The 17,625-nt window shown below is 34.3% G+C and overlaps 1 protein-coding gene across 4 annotated transcripts in view; it reads right to left on the bottom strand.

The window, feature by feature from the left end:
• LOC111507980 (uncharacterized) overlaps window positions 1-17,625 on the bottom strand; it is a 243,898-nt gene that overhangs the window by 205,781 nt on the left and 20,492 nt on the right. The window contains exons 1-2 of one of the 4 annotated variants that reach the window (XM_023163405.2): window positions 12,757-12,975; window positions 4,645-4,994 (exon numbers count right to left, since the gene is read on the bottom strand). The exons of 1 other annotated variant lie outside the window; for it this stretch is intronic. In XM_023163405.2, coding sequence (XP_023019173.2) covers window positions 4,645-4,762 — 118 coding nt within the window. In that variant the 5' untranslated portion in view covers window positions 4,763-4,994; window positions 12,757-12,975. Of the gene's footprint in view, window positions 1-4,644; window positions 4,995-12,713; window positions 12,976-17,625 lie in introns of those variants that run through there. 2 more of the 4 variants (XM_074171627.1, XM_023163380.2) reach the window with 2 other exon arrangements.

Raw genomic sequence — 17,625 nt, 5'->3', positions numbered from 1 at the left:
GGTTTGGAGTTAGGTGATACTTGGACACTTCCCACACGTCAGCCTAATCTCCGTTACTTCATTACAGGGTGGTAAAAAATACAGTTTTTTCGTTTACTTGAAAAAGTTGCTGAAATTTGATTATTTTAAATGGAACACCCTGTATATTATTGAAAACTCGGAAAGCTGCTGAAATTTGCTTTCTTTCTATGTATATCATACCTATACCTAACTAGTCAAGTTTCGGACTTATGAACATTTATTTGTGAAAATGTCCCTTCAGAATGGTATTTCCATTCGGTATTTGGTAAGCAGGCCATGATTACTATTTGACAGTAGCGTTGTGACATTCTCCTAATAATATCGACATTTTCGTCACTTCAGAAGTTGCAAATACCTTCAAAACGATGGAACAAAACTATTCAAACGAAGTTCTTATGAATTTGTTTATTATTTTTGGACAGTGTGACAAAATTATCAGCAGAACATGTAGAAAGTTCAATGAAATGTATCCGAATCTACCGCCAATGAACCTCAAGAAATTTATACGAATTCAGAACAATTTTAATATGTTTGGATAAACTTTAAAAAAGCACCAAGAAACTTGAAATTGAAAATATTGATATGAATAATTATAAAAAAGTAAAACAATCATGTGGAATATTTCAAAATATGTTCGAATCGCTGGCCGTTCACTTCCAAGCACTTTAAAATGCGGGTGTTGACTGCTTTCGTGGTGGCAGATCAGATTTCATTGGGATCCAAATCTTCAAATGTTTGGGCAATCCTTTCTAACAATTCATCTCTCGAACGCACCGGTATTTTGTAAACTTTTTCTTTAAACATTCCCCACAAATAAAAATCTAATGGATTAAGATCGGGTGATCTCGCTGGCCAATTCCATGGTCCCAAGCGCCTCATCCACCGATCGTCAAATAGTCTATCCAGTTCTGCGCTCACTTCTCTTGTGCAATGTGCAGGAGCTCCGTCTAGTTGGTACCAACAGTTTCGATAATCTTCGAGTGGCAGATTATCCACGAAACTGTCTACAGTATTCTCCAAAATATTCAGGTAGCTTCTGGATGTTAATGACTCCTCGTATATCACGTACCTCAATTTGTTGTCCATCAACATGCAGAAGACATTAAAACTAAATTTTTCTTGAAATCCGGCTTCTTTTGTGACGTGAGGATTTTCACTGGACCAATAATGACGATTTTTTCTATTGAAAATCCCTTCTCTCGAAAATTTCGATTCATCAGTCCAAATAATTTTATTTAAAAAAAGTGGATCTTCTTGAATGCGTGTCAACAACATTTCACAAAATTCTACTCTCTGTTGAGGATCTTGAGGCTTCATTGCTTGAATTTTGGTGAATTTATAATTATGCATTTTATGTCTTCGCAAGATTCTTTGAACCGATGAATATTTTATACCCAAATGTTCTTCAGCACTTCTTATCGATGACTCGGGAAATGCGTGAAAATATGCTAAGACATTAATCTGGTTGTCTTCGAAAGTTACGGGTCGAGGCAAGTTTCTTGGTGCTTTTAAAGTTGATCCAAATGCATTGAAATTGTTCTGAATTCGTATAAATTTCTTGAGGTTCATTGGCGGTAGATTCGGATACATTTCATTGAACTTTCTACATGTTCTGCTGATAATTTTGTCACACTGTCCAAAAATAATAAACAAATTCATAAGAACTTCGTTTGAATAGTTTTGTTCCATCGTTTTGAAGGTATTTGCAACTTCTGAAGTGACGAAAATGTCGATATTATTAGGAGAATGTCACAACGCTACTGTCAAATAGTAATCATGGCCTGCTTACCAAATACCGAATGGAAATACCATTCTGAAGGGACATTTTCACAAATAAATGTTCATAAGTCCGAAACTTGACTAGTTAGGTATAGGTATGATATACATAGAAAGAAAGCAAATTTCAGCAGCTTTCCGAATTTTCAATAATATACAGGGTGTTCCATTTAAAATAATCAAATTTCAGCAACTTTTTCAAGTAAACGAAAAAACTGTATTTTTTACCACCCTGTATTGAAGTAACGGAGATTAGGCTGACGTGTGGGAAGTGTCCAAGTATCACCTAACTCCAAACCAAATTTCGATATCATAGTACTTCTTAACTAAAAGATATCGGCATTTTTAGAAGTCATGATTTTCGAAGAAAAAAATTGAAATTAATTTTTATTTCGAAAACGGTAACAGATAGGTATAGGGAAATATCAAGAAAAGTTGTCGGGCAATTATTGGAGATTCCAAAGATAATATTATATACAGAGTGTTCCATTTGAAAAATCAAAGTTGCTACTGCTTTCTAATAGAAGCAGCAACACCGCATTGTCGAAAATATTTTAGTTGGCTAGAGAATGTCGGAATATGCCCTCCATTAAATTTTCAAAGTGATCCGTTGTCTGGTTCACCAGAAACGTCTAATGTGCCATCCACCGTGAATCAGCCTGTATACTTATCAAATTTTGATTGAACAAGGAGAGTATTCTTCCTCACAAATCGATTTGAGTGATATCAATGATCAAATATGTGAACACAATTGAATGTTCACAAAGTAAAATGAATTCCAGCCATAGGAATTGGATTCATGAAAAAAATATGGTGAATCAAATAATTAGATTAACAAGATTAAAGTAACAAGATGGACAAGTTTTGAGGTTGAATGATATTTGCCACTTAGCAGTAGAAAGCCAAAAATGTTCTACCATTTTCACAACTTTTTTTTGGTGATATAACATGTATAAATCAACTGTGGGATTTTATTTTATTTTCAATTCCTACATAAATTAATGTGCTCCATCAACACAAAATATTTCCCTTCATATGGCACTTTTGCTTAAAGTTAAATAGAGTGTTATCCGCAAAGACATGCTGATACATTTTATGTATATTCACTAATAGAATGGCCCAACTCTAAAAAGAGTGAAAAATATATTTTCTTAGAAATACGTAATTTTTAGGTGTAGCACATATTTTTCTGGAACATTTTTCGAATCAAAAATGTAGGTATGCTATTTGGAATAGAATAGTTGAAACCACCTTCTGGTAAAACTAGTAATGCACCTTGAACAAAATTATTTCATGTCGTAAGATTATCAAATTTTCAGAATTCTTAAATCAAATGATTTGTAAGCATTCCAAACGTTTCTCTTTCAATTTCATCAAACAAATTGCTGTCAACAACAGTTAAAAGGTCGATGTTATTGACTCCTTTCTTTGGTAAACCCACCAATAACATTGCTCGTTTTTTGAATGACTTGGTCGTTGCTTACCAGTCGAATAATAATTCAAGCAATGAAAACAAAACTTCACAGTGTTGGTTAGATCAGAAGTATATAAATTGACTTGTGGTTATTGTCCACAACTTCATATTGGCCGGACGAGGAGAACTTTTCTCAAAGAATAAAAGAACAAAGACATAGTTTCTTGAATGTGAAAACTAAACCTACATTTGCGAACCATTTTTAGGCATAAAAACGTGGGTTCAACCACGACTATGGAGTATTAAATTTAAAAGAGAAAAGTTTGAAACTGATAGATTGAAACTTATGAAATTGATAGATTTACGAATTCTGAAAATTTACTGAATGATCAAATAGAATTGTATTCTTCCGCTATTCTGAATCTGTTTTCTGATGTGGAAATTGTTAATCAATGATATGTCCATTTAATGAGTTAGTAAAATTATCTTTCATGATGTAAAAAAAAGTGAACCCCTAAACTCAGATGAAATTATTAACTATGAAAGTCATATGAAACAAATTGTTATCATATGAAAAACTAATTAGGTAGAATTCAGTCATTATGATATCGATTGAGGAAGCTATTGTAAACACGTGTTGCGGTTTTGTAAACTGTCCAGGGAAAATTTGACAATTAAGTGTTATTAGAATATTAAAATAATCGATTTCAAAATTTAAACCTAGCAGTTCTCGTCGAGACCACATTTTGGCCTTCATCATTTCCCATGACAATAATTCAATAATTCATGACAATAATCAAACAATTTTCAGAAGTTTTTTTCAATTCTAGACGCGTTTCGCTAACGCCGTAGCTTAATCGGTAGTACTACTACAGTACCAGTATTTCACTTATATTGAGTGGTCATACTTGAAGACTGGCTATAAATCAAATCATCTAAAGGAACAATTCGTTCAGGCCTGTCTATCCTTACCTACACAGAAGGTTTATGGACTGACACCTATCAGAAAACAACTACACCCCTGGCTAATACCACGAAGGGCATTGGATTATATCCGACAGATGTCAGTGCTTATTCCTGCATATGCTTTTGGCGATATAACTGCCGGAATCGATTTTCAATAATTGGAACGAGCACACTTGCACACCGGTTTCAAGCTATTTGGCCAATCGTCAGTGCAAGGTAGTGTCCTACATCAACACGAGGTCGTTGTTTTCTATGTCAATCCATAAACCTACCGTGAAGGAAAGGGAAGACTGGCCTTAACGAATTGTTCTTTTAGATAATTTGCTTCCACTGTAAAACAATGATTTTTGAAGAATTCTTTTATATTATGTACTTACATTCAGATATGAATAATGTAAAGACGCACTTGCAAATTTAACAAATTAAATTCGTTAAGCAATTGAAAGGGTTTAATTCAAATATCTTACCTCTTCTTTTTCTAACGAATCTCCTCTTTTGTTTTCCACGGGGGTCTGCGCTCCCGCATGTTTTTCCCGTGGAAAACTCCACAATTTTCATCATGCAGCACAGCAAAACCACAAGCATGTCTGTCTGAATGTTTGTACTATGACATCCCGCCCATTTCCGAACGATCTCACTCCCGGGGAATTAAATGAAAAATTTTTCTCTTTCTTGTCTGATACGCACACTTTATACACAAAATTTATAATTCATTAAGAGTTTATCCACTTCGAAGCTTCTTTTCTATATTGTTTTTGTTCGATGGAAGAATATAGTCACTTATCTACTTATCACTGACAATGCTTGAACTGTATTTCTGTTAAACAGGATATGATGCTATATTAATCAAATGTGGTTGCGGCAAGCACATATGCTTTGGATTTGGAGGGTTTTTACAACACATAATGTATTTATATTGAAATTAATCTCAGCAACGATGACAGAAATTTCACATTAAAGTCGCATAAACATCTAAAACAGGATTTACAAAGTACTGAATGCAGTTTTCTGTTGATAATGACTGAAAATTGGATTTGAATTATGATGACAATCATAATGGTAATCAAAACAATTGTTGGGAAAATTCCTTCAGTTCATTTTCCCTACTTTCGAGTTTATTTTTACATAGTTTTCAAGTCCAATCAAATCTCTCCTGAAATTGAAAGCAGCAGACAGATTCGTCAAAGTAGGTAATATTTTTGCAATTTCATCCCCTGTTCAGAAAGATACGTTATTGTAAACAATATCATGACTCATTACTTCCCAAAACGGAATTCTTCAGTTTTTTCTCGGCCATTTGTTTCATTTTCAAAATTCTAAGGCACTTAATAAAGATTAATTTTATTTCATTTCAAGATTATTTGTTTACAAACTATTTTCGACGGCATGAACAAATAATTTTCTGGAAGATAAACCCCAAAAGACCATTTATGAAGTTAATTTCAAATTGTAGGTGTTGAAACGGTGACAAATTTGTTTTTTATTTCTTATAGATAGTACCAACATAGTTAATTTTTACTGGGCACTTGCAAATCATTTTCAAAGAATCATATATTTTCCATGCAAGTGATTTTTTTTTCCAAAAAATGGATTTCCACAGTTGCCTTACTGTTTATATGAAACATAACCTAACGAAGATATAACTAAAATTTCTACGGGTGATATCAAAATAATCAGCATGACGCCATCAATAGTAGGTTCCAATATTACGTTCCAAGTAGGATAAGAAGCCAAGTACCCACGAACGAAAAATTGTAAGCACGAGGCATTAGCCGAGTGCGATAATTCGCGAGTCAATGTAATTGGCCTTATCCTCAAGGAGTGTACTATACTTTTTCTACGACTGACCGTAGAAAGGAATAGTACGATATATTTGTTTGAGATTATGGCTTTGGATAATACATTCATTCAGTCATTCAAAACTCAGTTGAATGATTTTGAAATTGGTACATTTTTGCATTATCCTTCGATCAATAATACTAATATATTATTATATTATTTACATAAAACAAGTTTCAGCAGTAGGATTCGAACTCGGATTATAGGTAGAATAAATGCATTATATACACACATTACCGCTGAGTTACTCTGGCGATTGCCAATAGGATGTATGATTGTGATTGAAACAAAATGTTGTTGATTCAGGGTTTCATTACCAACCCACAAACTGTTGAACAATAAATTTACTGTATTTCATCAGTTCGGAAACCATTGTCTAATATAATATAAATTGATTTGAAATCCCTGAAAAAAAAATTAAAAAGATTAACCGAAAATAAAAATTTATAGAAATTGCGATTTTTATTTATTAGATTTTTCATCAGAGTAAATGTAAATCTCATCATTTTTTTAAATTTCTTAGGAAAGTGGCTGCCATTAATTTAGAATACACATGTATGACAGGATGACCTGCAGGGTGAACCAATCTTCAGATTTTTTCAATTATTTTATTTCTCTTTAACTCATGGGTACAAATTACAAATTGCACATTAAAAGAAGTATTGCCACTGAAATGCTCGATAGAATAAAATATTTATGGTAAATTGAAACTTGCAATCAGGGTTTTTTTATATCAATATACGATATTGATATGTTTGTGTAAGTGTTCTCAGTAAAGATAAAAAAATATTTTTGGGAGTAAAAACGAAAAAGTTGCTGACCCGTAAAAGTTTAGATATTTTTTTTATCTTCATTGTGGGGGCTCACCTCCTGTGAATACCCCGGGGCAATAGCCCCGCCTGCTCTCCCTTAAATCCGGTCCTGATCATAACTAATACCTGTGTAGTATTTCTCTAATAGAACACGACATCTATACTTTTCGAAAATATTTATTGCCATTCGTAGACAGCTGGGCTCATTCCTTCATCAAAGTACAGAAGTAATTATCTGACAAAGATCTGTTAACCACACATGGTTTTTCAGTTTTGTTTGGTGATGGTAAAACAGTGTGTGGACTAACGTCTCGGGGTGCTATAAATATGCTTTTTATTGTCTATTTTTGAAGACTGGAATATAGATATTTTTGTTTTCTTTATTACTTTGTAGTGAATAGTGTGCTTTGTTTACTCGTATTTTTCAGAGACCAGTTTCTAATGTTTCTTGAGTGATGGCCTTAATGTATTAAAAAAATTATATTTCCGGAATGAATCTTAAAATGTGTATTTGTTGTAAGCGTTGTAATAGTAAGGTACACAGCGACCAAAATGTATACAAAAATTCGAGTGCATTATTGTTGAAATATACTACATACAAAAATTCCTTTCTTATGCAACTGTCATTGAAAGTGACAATTTAAATGGTTGTCAAGAGTATTACATTATGATGTTTACAAAGTAGCGTGTTAAAAATATTTTTAATACTAGTGTTAAAAGTATTTTTAACCGCAAGGTAGCGTGTTAGGTCCTCTTCTATTTTTATTGTATATCGATGATATTTCATTTATAATTGATAGATGCTTTGTTCATCTGTTTGCAGATGATACTTTAATATATTATGCATCAAATGATCTGTTTGATATAATTAATGTAATAAATGAGACACTAAAATCTGTATATAACTGGTGCTGCTTCAACTCGTTAAAAATTAATAAAAATAAAACAAAATTCATGATTATAGGAAATGACAAGCAGTACCATGACTTCAAAAAATATAATTACAATATTAAAATATCAAATGTTAGTAAGAAACATTAAATATTTGGGTGTAATTGTAGATAATAGAATGTTTTTTAAGGAACATGCTTCATATATTATTAAAACAATAGCATTCAAAATTAATTACTTAAGTAGGCAATCTAAGCACTTAAACCAATGGTCGCTTTTACTTTTGTATAATAGCTTGATTTTACCTCATTTTACTTATTGTGGAACCATCTTGTACTTACTGAACCAAAATGAAATTGGAAGACTTCAGAAACTTCAAAATAGAGGAATGAGAGTAATATTAACTTGTGATAGAAGAACACATATAACATTAATGTTGAATACATTAAAAAGGTTATCAGTAAAAAATTACTTTCGTTATTTAGCATTAATATTTATTTTTAAAATTAAAACTGGTGATGTTCCTGTATATCTACGTGACAAATTAAAGTATAACTTTGAATATCATGAATACAATACAAGAAGTCGCAATAACTTTCATATACGTCAGACTAGTAATGTCAATTCAAATAATACAGTTTTCATTAAAGGAGTTCAAGCATTCAACGAACTACCGGAGGATATTAAGAATGCTACCTCTCTAAATATATTTAAAAGAAAATTAAAAGTGCACCTTTTAGACCTACAAAGTGTTTAGTATAGGAACCTGCTAATACAGTTTTTTTTCTTCTTTTTATTTTATTTATTGTGCTGTTTTTATTTATATGTTTCAATGTACATGATTTTAAATTTTAAATTTTAATTGTGACATTTAAATTTTTAACCTAGATTAAGACTAATATTGTAACTGCATTAGCTTGTGCTAAATAAACGATACATATATATATAAAGAAATTGAAGCGTTAGAAACTTTGAAAGACTGTTGGATCTAATTCTAGCTAGGTTCATCAAATGACATTTGTTAAATTTAATCAATATTGAAACTAGATTTACGAGACATATTGCAAGCGCACTCTCTATAAGAATGCATATATTGTGATATCAACCTCGATTGTGTATTGTTTGTAGTTGTCATTACGATTGTTCGTGTGAAGGTGTTTTGAAGCCATTTGTACTTCATCCGTAAATTGAGAATTATATTATTATCCTGACTGAAGCTTGTGGTAAATTGGACTTTTCATTCAATTTCTTGTTATATAGCTAATGTACCAAAGAATTAAACAAATATCAGATGAAACATTAAAGCACAGATCATTAACGCGACGATAAAATGCCATTGAAGTAAATAAACTAGCGGTAAATAATTGACTTTTGATTCCTTAGATATTATTGGAGTTTTCGTAGGGTTATACGAAATTGAAATACAGTCCTTTTCAATTGCTGATAATATAAAGTTTTTGAGTATTCAGTGCATTCCCCCCTTTTATATTTTAAACGGGTTAACTCCAAAAATTGAAATTTGGGATAATGAAATTAATGCATGAATAATTCATTTTGAAGTGAAATTGACAGATTGCGACAAGATGGCGGCTGAGCGCCATCTGGAAAAAAAATTAAATGGAAAGGGGGGGTCTTGTGACACATCTTTTTGAAGCTCCTGACAAATGCTTCACAACCCTAGAATATAATGTCAAAATCTTCAACTATTACAAAATGGCGGAACTTTTAATAATTGCCTGAACACATTGACATTCAACTATATAATATGGGGTAATAAGCTTGAGGTCAGTTCAGAAGATGCTCGAAATGGTTGCCTTGAACTTCTTGACATATGAACAGCCCATCCGATATTTCATGCCAAACATTTTCTAACACAGTAACGTCCAATATATCTACAAATATTTATTATTCTCTGCCGTATATCCACTATTGAAGCAGGTTCAGTTTCGTACACCTTTTGCTTCAGATAGCCCCATAAACATCTATAACTAAATCGGACTTTGATGATACAGTAAAGAAATTAAAGCCAAAAAAACCTGCAGGTGTAGATGGTATACCGCCGTATATAGTCAAGGGTTGCCATGAATGGTTACGTCATCCACTACTCCACATATAATATCATAATCAACAATGCTAACTTTCCGACGCAATGGAAAACTTCAATTTGCACACCAGTTCATAAAACAGGAAACAAACGTGATATAAAAAATTACAGACCGATATCTATTATGTGTGCTCCTTCCAAACTATTCGAACAGATAATTCATACTAAATTGTATGGCTATGTAGAAGATGCCTTAGTTGAGCAATAGCACGGGTTTATGTCCAACAGATCTGTCAACACAAATCTGCTGTTATATACCAACGAAGCAAATAACTCCTTAGAAAATAAGGTTCAACAGGACACAATATTCATGGATTTTAGCAAGTCTTTCGACAGGGTGGACCATGGTGTTTTGCTGCAAAAGTTATATCGATTTGGATTCTTCGACAATATCATGAATCTTTTTAGGAGCTATATTCAGGATTGATATTTTGTGGTTAGACATGATGGAAATACCTCAGGCATATTCCATGCTTCTTCAGGGGTACCCCAAGGTTCAAATTTGGGGTTCTTTTTGTTATTCATTAATGACTTGCTAGATTATATCGAGCAATCAAAATGTCTGCTTTTTGCCGATGATGTGAAAATTTTCAAACAGGTGAGATCAGTCAGAGATTGCTCCGCCCTACAGAAAGATTTGAATAGTTTATTGGTCTGGAGTGTTCGATGTAAGTTAGATTTTAACCTAAACAAATGCCGCATGAACAACGAATCGCTAAAAAGAGTGCATGAATGCAAAGACTTAGGAATAACCTATGCTTGCAAATTATAATTTAAGAAGCATATTGAACATATAAGAAATACCGCAAATCGAGCATAAGGATTCATTTTAAGATAGACTTCTCTTTTTGGTAACATAGATTCCATGAAAATACTCACGCTAGTAAGGTCTAAACTTGAATATGGTTCTGTGATTTGGAATGGAGGATACCAAACAACTTCACAGGAACTGTAAAAAAATACAGAACAAATTTCTAAGGTACCTATATTATAAGAAATACCGTAGTAAACCCGATTACAACAGCATTAGAACATCACAATTGACAACTCAATTTGATATACCCTGCTTAGATTCTAGGCGAAAAATCTTTGCACTAATTTTTATATATAAAACTAATAATAACAATATAAATTCCGCAGATTTATTGTCACTATTACCAATTAATGTACCTCCCAGACCTACGCGTACTATCCTTAAGTTTAAGACTCCCTATTATTACTCCCTATTACTTCCATATCCCCCCTCTCAATCATGCTCCGCCTGGCAAACGACATCAATTGCTTGCAAGATATTGATTGAAATATGTCTCTAACAAAATTTCGATCTTTAGTTCGTAGACATGTTGAGAATTTATCAGTTTAGCAATTAGTTTTTCTTTTATTTCTTATTTAATTTTTCTTGTTGTGAGTTGTGATAAGTAGGTACCGCTCGTTGTTAGATAATAATACATCCCCATATTATATTATTTTGTTTTATATAACATATCATTTCATGTGCTTGTATATTCATGTATATTTTTCATAAGTCATCCTTATGTAATGTAATGAGGCCACCAGGCCTGTTAGGGTGAAATAAAAAAGTCCAAAGGTATCAAATCTGGCGAGCGGGCTGACCATTTTGTAGGACCTCGACGGCGAATCTAACGACCGGGAAAAGTAGTATCAAAATAGTTTCTTACTCGCCTGGAGTAATGTGGTGATGCTCCATCTTATTGGAATACAATATTCATATCGAATTCATAAGGATTCGCTTCGAAAATTTCAGTGATGAGACAGTAGTTTCCAGCATATTCAAATACAGTACCTTTCTACTGGTAGAACCGAAAACTAAATGAGAATATTTTAACTGAACAATGATGTTCATTATCGTACATTTTTTGACGTTTTTATAAACAAAAAATAACTTAACAAACCTCATCGGGTTGTTGGAATTGCTATATGTCAGATAAAAAGGAAAATTTTTAGAAATATCGATATTAGTGTTTTTGTCTTCAGGAAATTATTAAATATTCCGTCATTTTGTAGTAGGTGAAGATATTGACTTCATATTCTAGGTTTGTGAAGTATTCGTCAGGAGCTTCAAAATAATGTTTCACAGGACCCCCCTTTCTATTCAATTTTTTTCCCAGATGGCGCCCAGTCGCCATCTTGAAAAGTTCATCTGTCAATTTCACTTCAAAATAAAGTATTCATATTAATTTCATTATCTCAAATTTCAATTTTTTGTATTGACCCTTTCGAAAATTAAAGAAATGCACTGTATCGATTACAAATTAATAAACGAAATTACAAGAAATAAAATCTTGTCAATGTTAGTTTAGATAATGAAACGGTTTCTTTTTGCTTGGTCCCTCTCTATGTTTGTAGTTCTTCTTCAATTTCAGTTGATATGAATGAGTTCAGTTTGAATACCTGCTAACCGATCCTGAATCAAGAATTTTATTCAAGGAATACTTTTTCAAACACCTACAAATTCTAAAATTTCCATGACACCAACCTCCTGTTCTTTTCCAAACTTTGTACCAATATTCATTTTTTAGACAAGTATTGGATAACTACTATGATCCAAATTTCGAAATTTAATACTAGGTACTGAAAATTGCAAAAAAGTAGGAATTCATAATTGATTTCACACTGACCATTCGAACATTTTGTTTCACAGCTGTATTATTGAAACTATTGAAATTTTCCTTTTTTTATATTTTTACTCGGGTTCTTTTTCAAGCCTTAATGAGCTGTCAAAATCATCAATCATAATATTACCACCACTTATCGGACATAATTTGTAATCAACGGTTTTGTTTCAGCGATAAACCAGCATCTGTGAATCATTCGAACAATTGAAGTCTATAAATAAATAAAGGGTCGTTAATTCAATTGGATAAATTACCTCAGTTGAGATAAAATGCAAGCTCATTGTGAAACATGTTTACCACGTTTTTTTTGGAGCAATATTTTCATCTCCCACGCCATAAAATGGCGAATATCCTTCTCCAAATCCAGAACAAATGAATTTCACACTGGCACTTGATATTTAGGCGATAGTTTTCAACACTCTTTACCGTCAACGTTGTTTTATGTATCAATTATTAATTATTCACGAAATTATTATTCACACTGACTGTTGTCATTCGAAAAGCAACATGGCGGGCTTTTACTCTATGACTAAGAGCCTGAAACGCGCCTACTTGCGCTGAACTCTGAAAGTTTGTTCCGGACGCTAAGCTAAGACACCCGCTCCCTGAAACTAAGTCGGTTTCAGCGGTAAACGTAGGTCGTAGCGCCCTCCTTGGAGCTTTATAATTATAACGGAAGGTTTTTAATTCTTAAAATAATTATTCATACACACATGTGTTTCTTCTTCCGAGCCGGGAGGTTTTTGATTTTGTTTTCATTTCGACCTGGCTATATGGATTATTTTCGGATTTCTAGCGGCAAAAAACAAAGAAATGTCGGACGGTGCTGCTGCGTTTTCAAAACGTTCGATTGCAGTTGAACTTCAGATGTTCTGCTTGAATTCGTATTTACGTTTGTTTTGAATTTAAAATACATCTTCAATTTTGTAAAATTAAATATTGAAACGGACAAAAATGAAAGTTATATTTGGATCAACCTGTTTAAAAATGAATGGTGATCAATTGATTAGGTACATGCTATCTTCATGTTCTCTGCGTTCCTCCAAAACAGACAAAATTCAGGTCTTTGAAAAAACAGTCTCATTATTCAAATTAGAACCTGCTGCATTACGAATTCGTATTTGAAAAAAAATGTACTTAGGACCATCGTTTTGTGACACGAAAAAAATTTAGAGCCGAGTAGGAAACGAGGGAACCATTGCAAATACAGAAAAAAAAGTTTTTTCTATTCTAAACATACAATCATTTTATAAGAAAATAAATATTTCAAAATTGATTTCGAAATACTAATCTCTCCCAACTACCTACACAGTAGGGTGTGGTAAACGTCTGTCGAAAAACAACTACTTTCCCGGCTAATACCACGTTGGATATTGAATTATATCCGACAGATATTTATGCAAGATTCCTCACAGAGGCTAGTCTCACAGATTTTTTCGTTCATCTAGCAGCACGACCATGCTGAAATTATTCAAGTGGATCACTTGCAGGTGATCTGCAAGATATTAATATTTACAAATTTATTTCGAAATATTTATTTCCTTATACAGATGTATCTCTCCTCCATAGTTTTCACTTTACAATCATTTTGCTAAAACGAAAAAATACCACGACTTATTTACTATCTTATTAACCGTTCATTGTGATTTAAATATTTGGTCGTTTCAAAAGTTTTGTCTGTTTTTATGAGTCTACTTCAAACTGTAATATATCAGTAAATTCAATCAAAATTTGAATTAGTTCAGTTCTGCCAACGTAACACAAGTCGATTCATTCCGGCAGCATAACGATTGGATGTTCGGCATTCTACGAAGTCGACGAAGGCCGTTTTTGCCTGGTTCTGATTGGCGAAGGTTATGCTGATGAGAAGGCAAAAAGATGGTGGTCGGTTGGCGAGAGGTCTAGCTGTCCATCGCTGACCACCGTACATGAATAATGCCGTCGCCTTACACTGGCCTGGCTCGAAAGCCTAACATCTAGGCATCTTCCCTCTTTCCAGCTCCACGGCTGCCATGGAAACCACCTCTTCGAATTAACAGGGAAGAAATCTCAACTTTATTAAACCAAAAGTAATACATATACATTGCTTCACAATTACAATAAACTCAATACAAATTCTTACAATAAACTCAAAATTTTCATTCTGATAATTTAATACACACATCGGAAAAGTCTAGGGATATTTTTAAAAATGGCAATAATTTTTTTTTAGATCGCTATAGGGAAAAAAAGTTGACGGGTGATTATCAAACGAATGTAACTTACAACAAAATTTATTAAATGGTCAAAAATACTGAGTGCGCATATAAGCAAAACTAAAAAAATATGTCTCTTCTTTGGCACCCCGAAAAAAAATCATAATACAAAAAAAATTGGAATCATTACCAAGTATGGCCTCCACGCTGGTTTATTACGGCCCTACATCTATCGTGCATCGACAAAATGAGATTGTCAATGTCTTGTTGAGGTACATTTGCCCATTCAGCGATTAAAAGCTCTCTCAATTGAAACGTTGTGTGAATGTTCCCCATATGCGGAGTAATTCTTCGTTGCAGCATGTCCCACACATGCTCGATGGGATTCAGGTCCTGTGATTGTGCTGGCCATGGCAATACATCAAATCCTTCGTTGGTGAGCCAGTCAGTCACTAGACGCGCGACATGTGGACGAGCATTATCGTGCATTAGGTGGAAGTTTTCACCAACAGCACCAGCAAACGGACGGACGATAGGTAGAAGAATGGTGTCGAGGTACTGTCGAGCTGTGAGGGAGCGATTTGGAAAAACGAGATCGGTTCTGCCGCCGATCATGATTCCGCCCCATAGCATGTACCACCTCTGTATGTGTGGACTTCCTGGATGTGTCTCAAACGTTCATTATTTCCAGGTCGTCTCCACAGTCTTACTCGACGAGAATCTGGATGAAATCCAAATCTGGATTCGTCTGTAAACAATCATTTGCATCCCAGTTTTGATGTTCTTGACACCACTTTAATCTTCTACCGCGATTGCCTCTCGACAAAGGTGGACATCTAAGTGGCCTTCTGTTGTGGAGATCTGCTTCATGCAGTCGATTTCTGACAGTATCACGACCAATGGTAAGTGATGGCGTTCCATATTAAAGCACAATATTTCCAGTTTAATTGATGAGCAAGAACTGCATAGAATGTACAAACTCGACACTTTCAGATTATTCATTTCAGCCGAAAACCTACAGTTTGTAAAAAACTTGATAAAAGATTAGTTACCGTTTTTGCAGGCTTTGTTCAACCCATAGAAATCTACAGGGTGGTCGAGTGTACCAATTTAATCGAAATTAAACGACCTCATGCATTTATTTTTATGTTATTTAGTATGTTATAAAAATATCTCTAGACTTTTTCGATGTATGTACATTAATATATGATATGGCCAGAAAAGACAGATAATTTAGTTCCACAAGTCATTTGTTTTCTTTTATGCCTTTCAGCTCGGTTTGGGAAGATCGTCGCCTCTCCATTGTATCCATAAGCTAGCCGTCAGAGTAAGCTTGCAGCCTGAAATTAATCTATTCCATTCATCTCGTACCACGCCCTCTGCCCATTCGTTCGCGATACGTACCCATTCACTATTTCTCCCGCGTCTATCTCTCAATTGCATTCTACACTTTTCCTGTTCCATTCTTTTTTTCCATTCTCTCCACCCAATCTTTTCTCCATGCGAACATCTCTCAAGCTCGTGATCTACCGTTTCATGTTCCCCCCACCCACATGGGCAAGGCACTTCCGGTCCCAGGTTGAATCTAGCCAGGTAACCCGGTAAGTTGCCATGCCCTGTAAACAGCTGGACGGCCTTTCTCGACAGTGCTTCATATCCGACTGCTCTACAGAACCTGTATATCGCCTTGTCATACCGTAGTCCCATTCTTGCTGCCATTCTTCTTTGATTCGCTCTTTCATCCTTTTTCTCTCTTCATTCTTATCATTAATTCTTTTTACTTTCCAGGTAACACGATCCTTATTAGTACCTTCAGTGGCCTCTTCATGCGCTTTTTTATTGCCAATGTTATTGTTTCGATGTCCTTTACGCCATACTATTTCAGTCCATGCTCCCCTTTCATTCCCCTCTTCAATCATTCTCTGGATTCTCGCTACTCTTTTATTCCTCACTCGCACTGCTTTAATTCTTTCCACCGCTATGGCAGAATCACTGACGATTCTCACTTTTTCATTCATACTCCACGTGCTGACCACTCTCTCTATTGCAATCTCTATCGCAATATATCTCTTCGTTCCCTAGAACTCACTCGCTCTCGTTCCTTTCATACCCACAGCATATAACCATCCGCCCGTCTTCCATTCTCGCTCCTGCGTCCACATATACTTCTGTCATTCCCTCGTCCTGCTTTTCCTCTAGTAACATCCCTTGCATCCAGGGGAGTACCTTGTCTATTCCTTTCATTCTATCTTCGATCTTACTTTCTCCATACATTCTCCACTCATGGTATCTGACCCCGACTTCTATATGAAGCGGGGTTATACCTGAGATCACGCTGAGCGCGGCCGTCGGCGCCGTTCTGTACGCCCCACATGAGGCAATCAGAAAAGGCCTCTGCGTCGCGCTCAGTTGTGTCCTCACTCTGCTATCATGTATCCTACTCCCCCACACTTGCACTCCATACATAATTGCAGGCTTTGCTACCCTTTCATATATGATTCTTACTCATTCTCTTCTCATTCCTATATTCCGCCCGGTCCATCTCACCGTACAGTCCACATGTTTTTTTTAGTGGGTTTTCGATTTTGAAAAACCTTTGTTGGAATTTATTCAAACAACCCAAAAACAATATGGTGAAGAAAGGTTTTGGCTTTCTACTTGTCTATTTTTATACAAAAAATGTGGGAATCTTCCAAAGAAAAAAAAGCAATCAATTTCAAAAAAGGTAAATTATACCAAGATGTGATCATTCAGAAAATTAACTTCCAGACATAAACTGGAAGAAACAGCCCTCTCGAAACAGCTACTTTCATATAAACATTGAATTACACGAAAGAAAAATACTTCTGGAACAAATACTTTTATATGAATACTGAATTATATAAAAACACTTTTCTCTATTCAGTTTGTATTCCAAACATTCCTGATGGAATCGAATCAGATATCATTCATAGGAGTGCTACACAATATA

Source organism: Leptinotarsa decemlineata, unplaced genomic scaffold (genome assembly GCF_025532065.1).
Source record: "Leptinotarsa decemlineata unplaced genomic scaffold, Ldec_3_MD MMD2_tig00000026_RagTag_RagTag, whole genome shotgun sequence".
NCBI lineage: Eukaryota > Metazoa > Arthropoda > Insecta > Coleoptera > Chrysomelidae > Leptinotarsa > Leptinotarsa decemlineata.
Note: the sequence above shows the minus strand (reverse complement) of the source record. Positions and strands in the feature narration are given on the sequence as shown.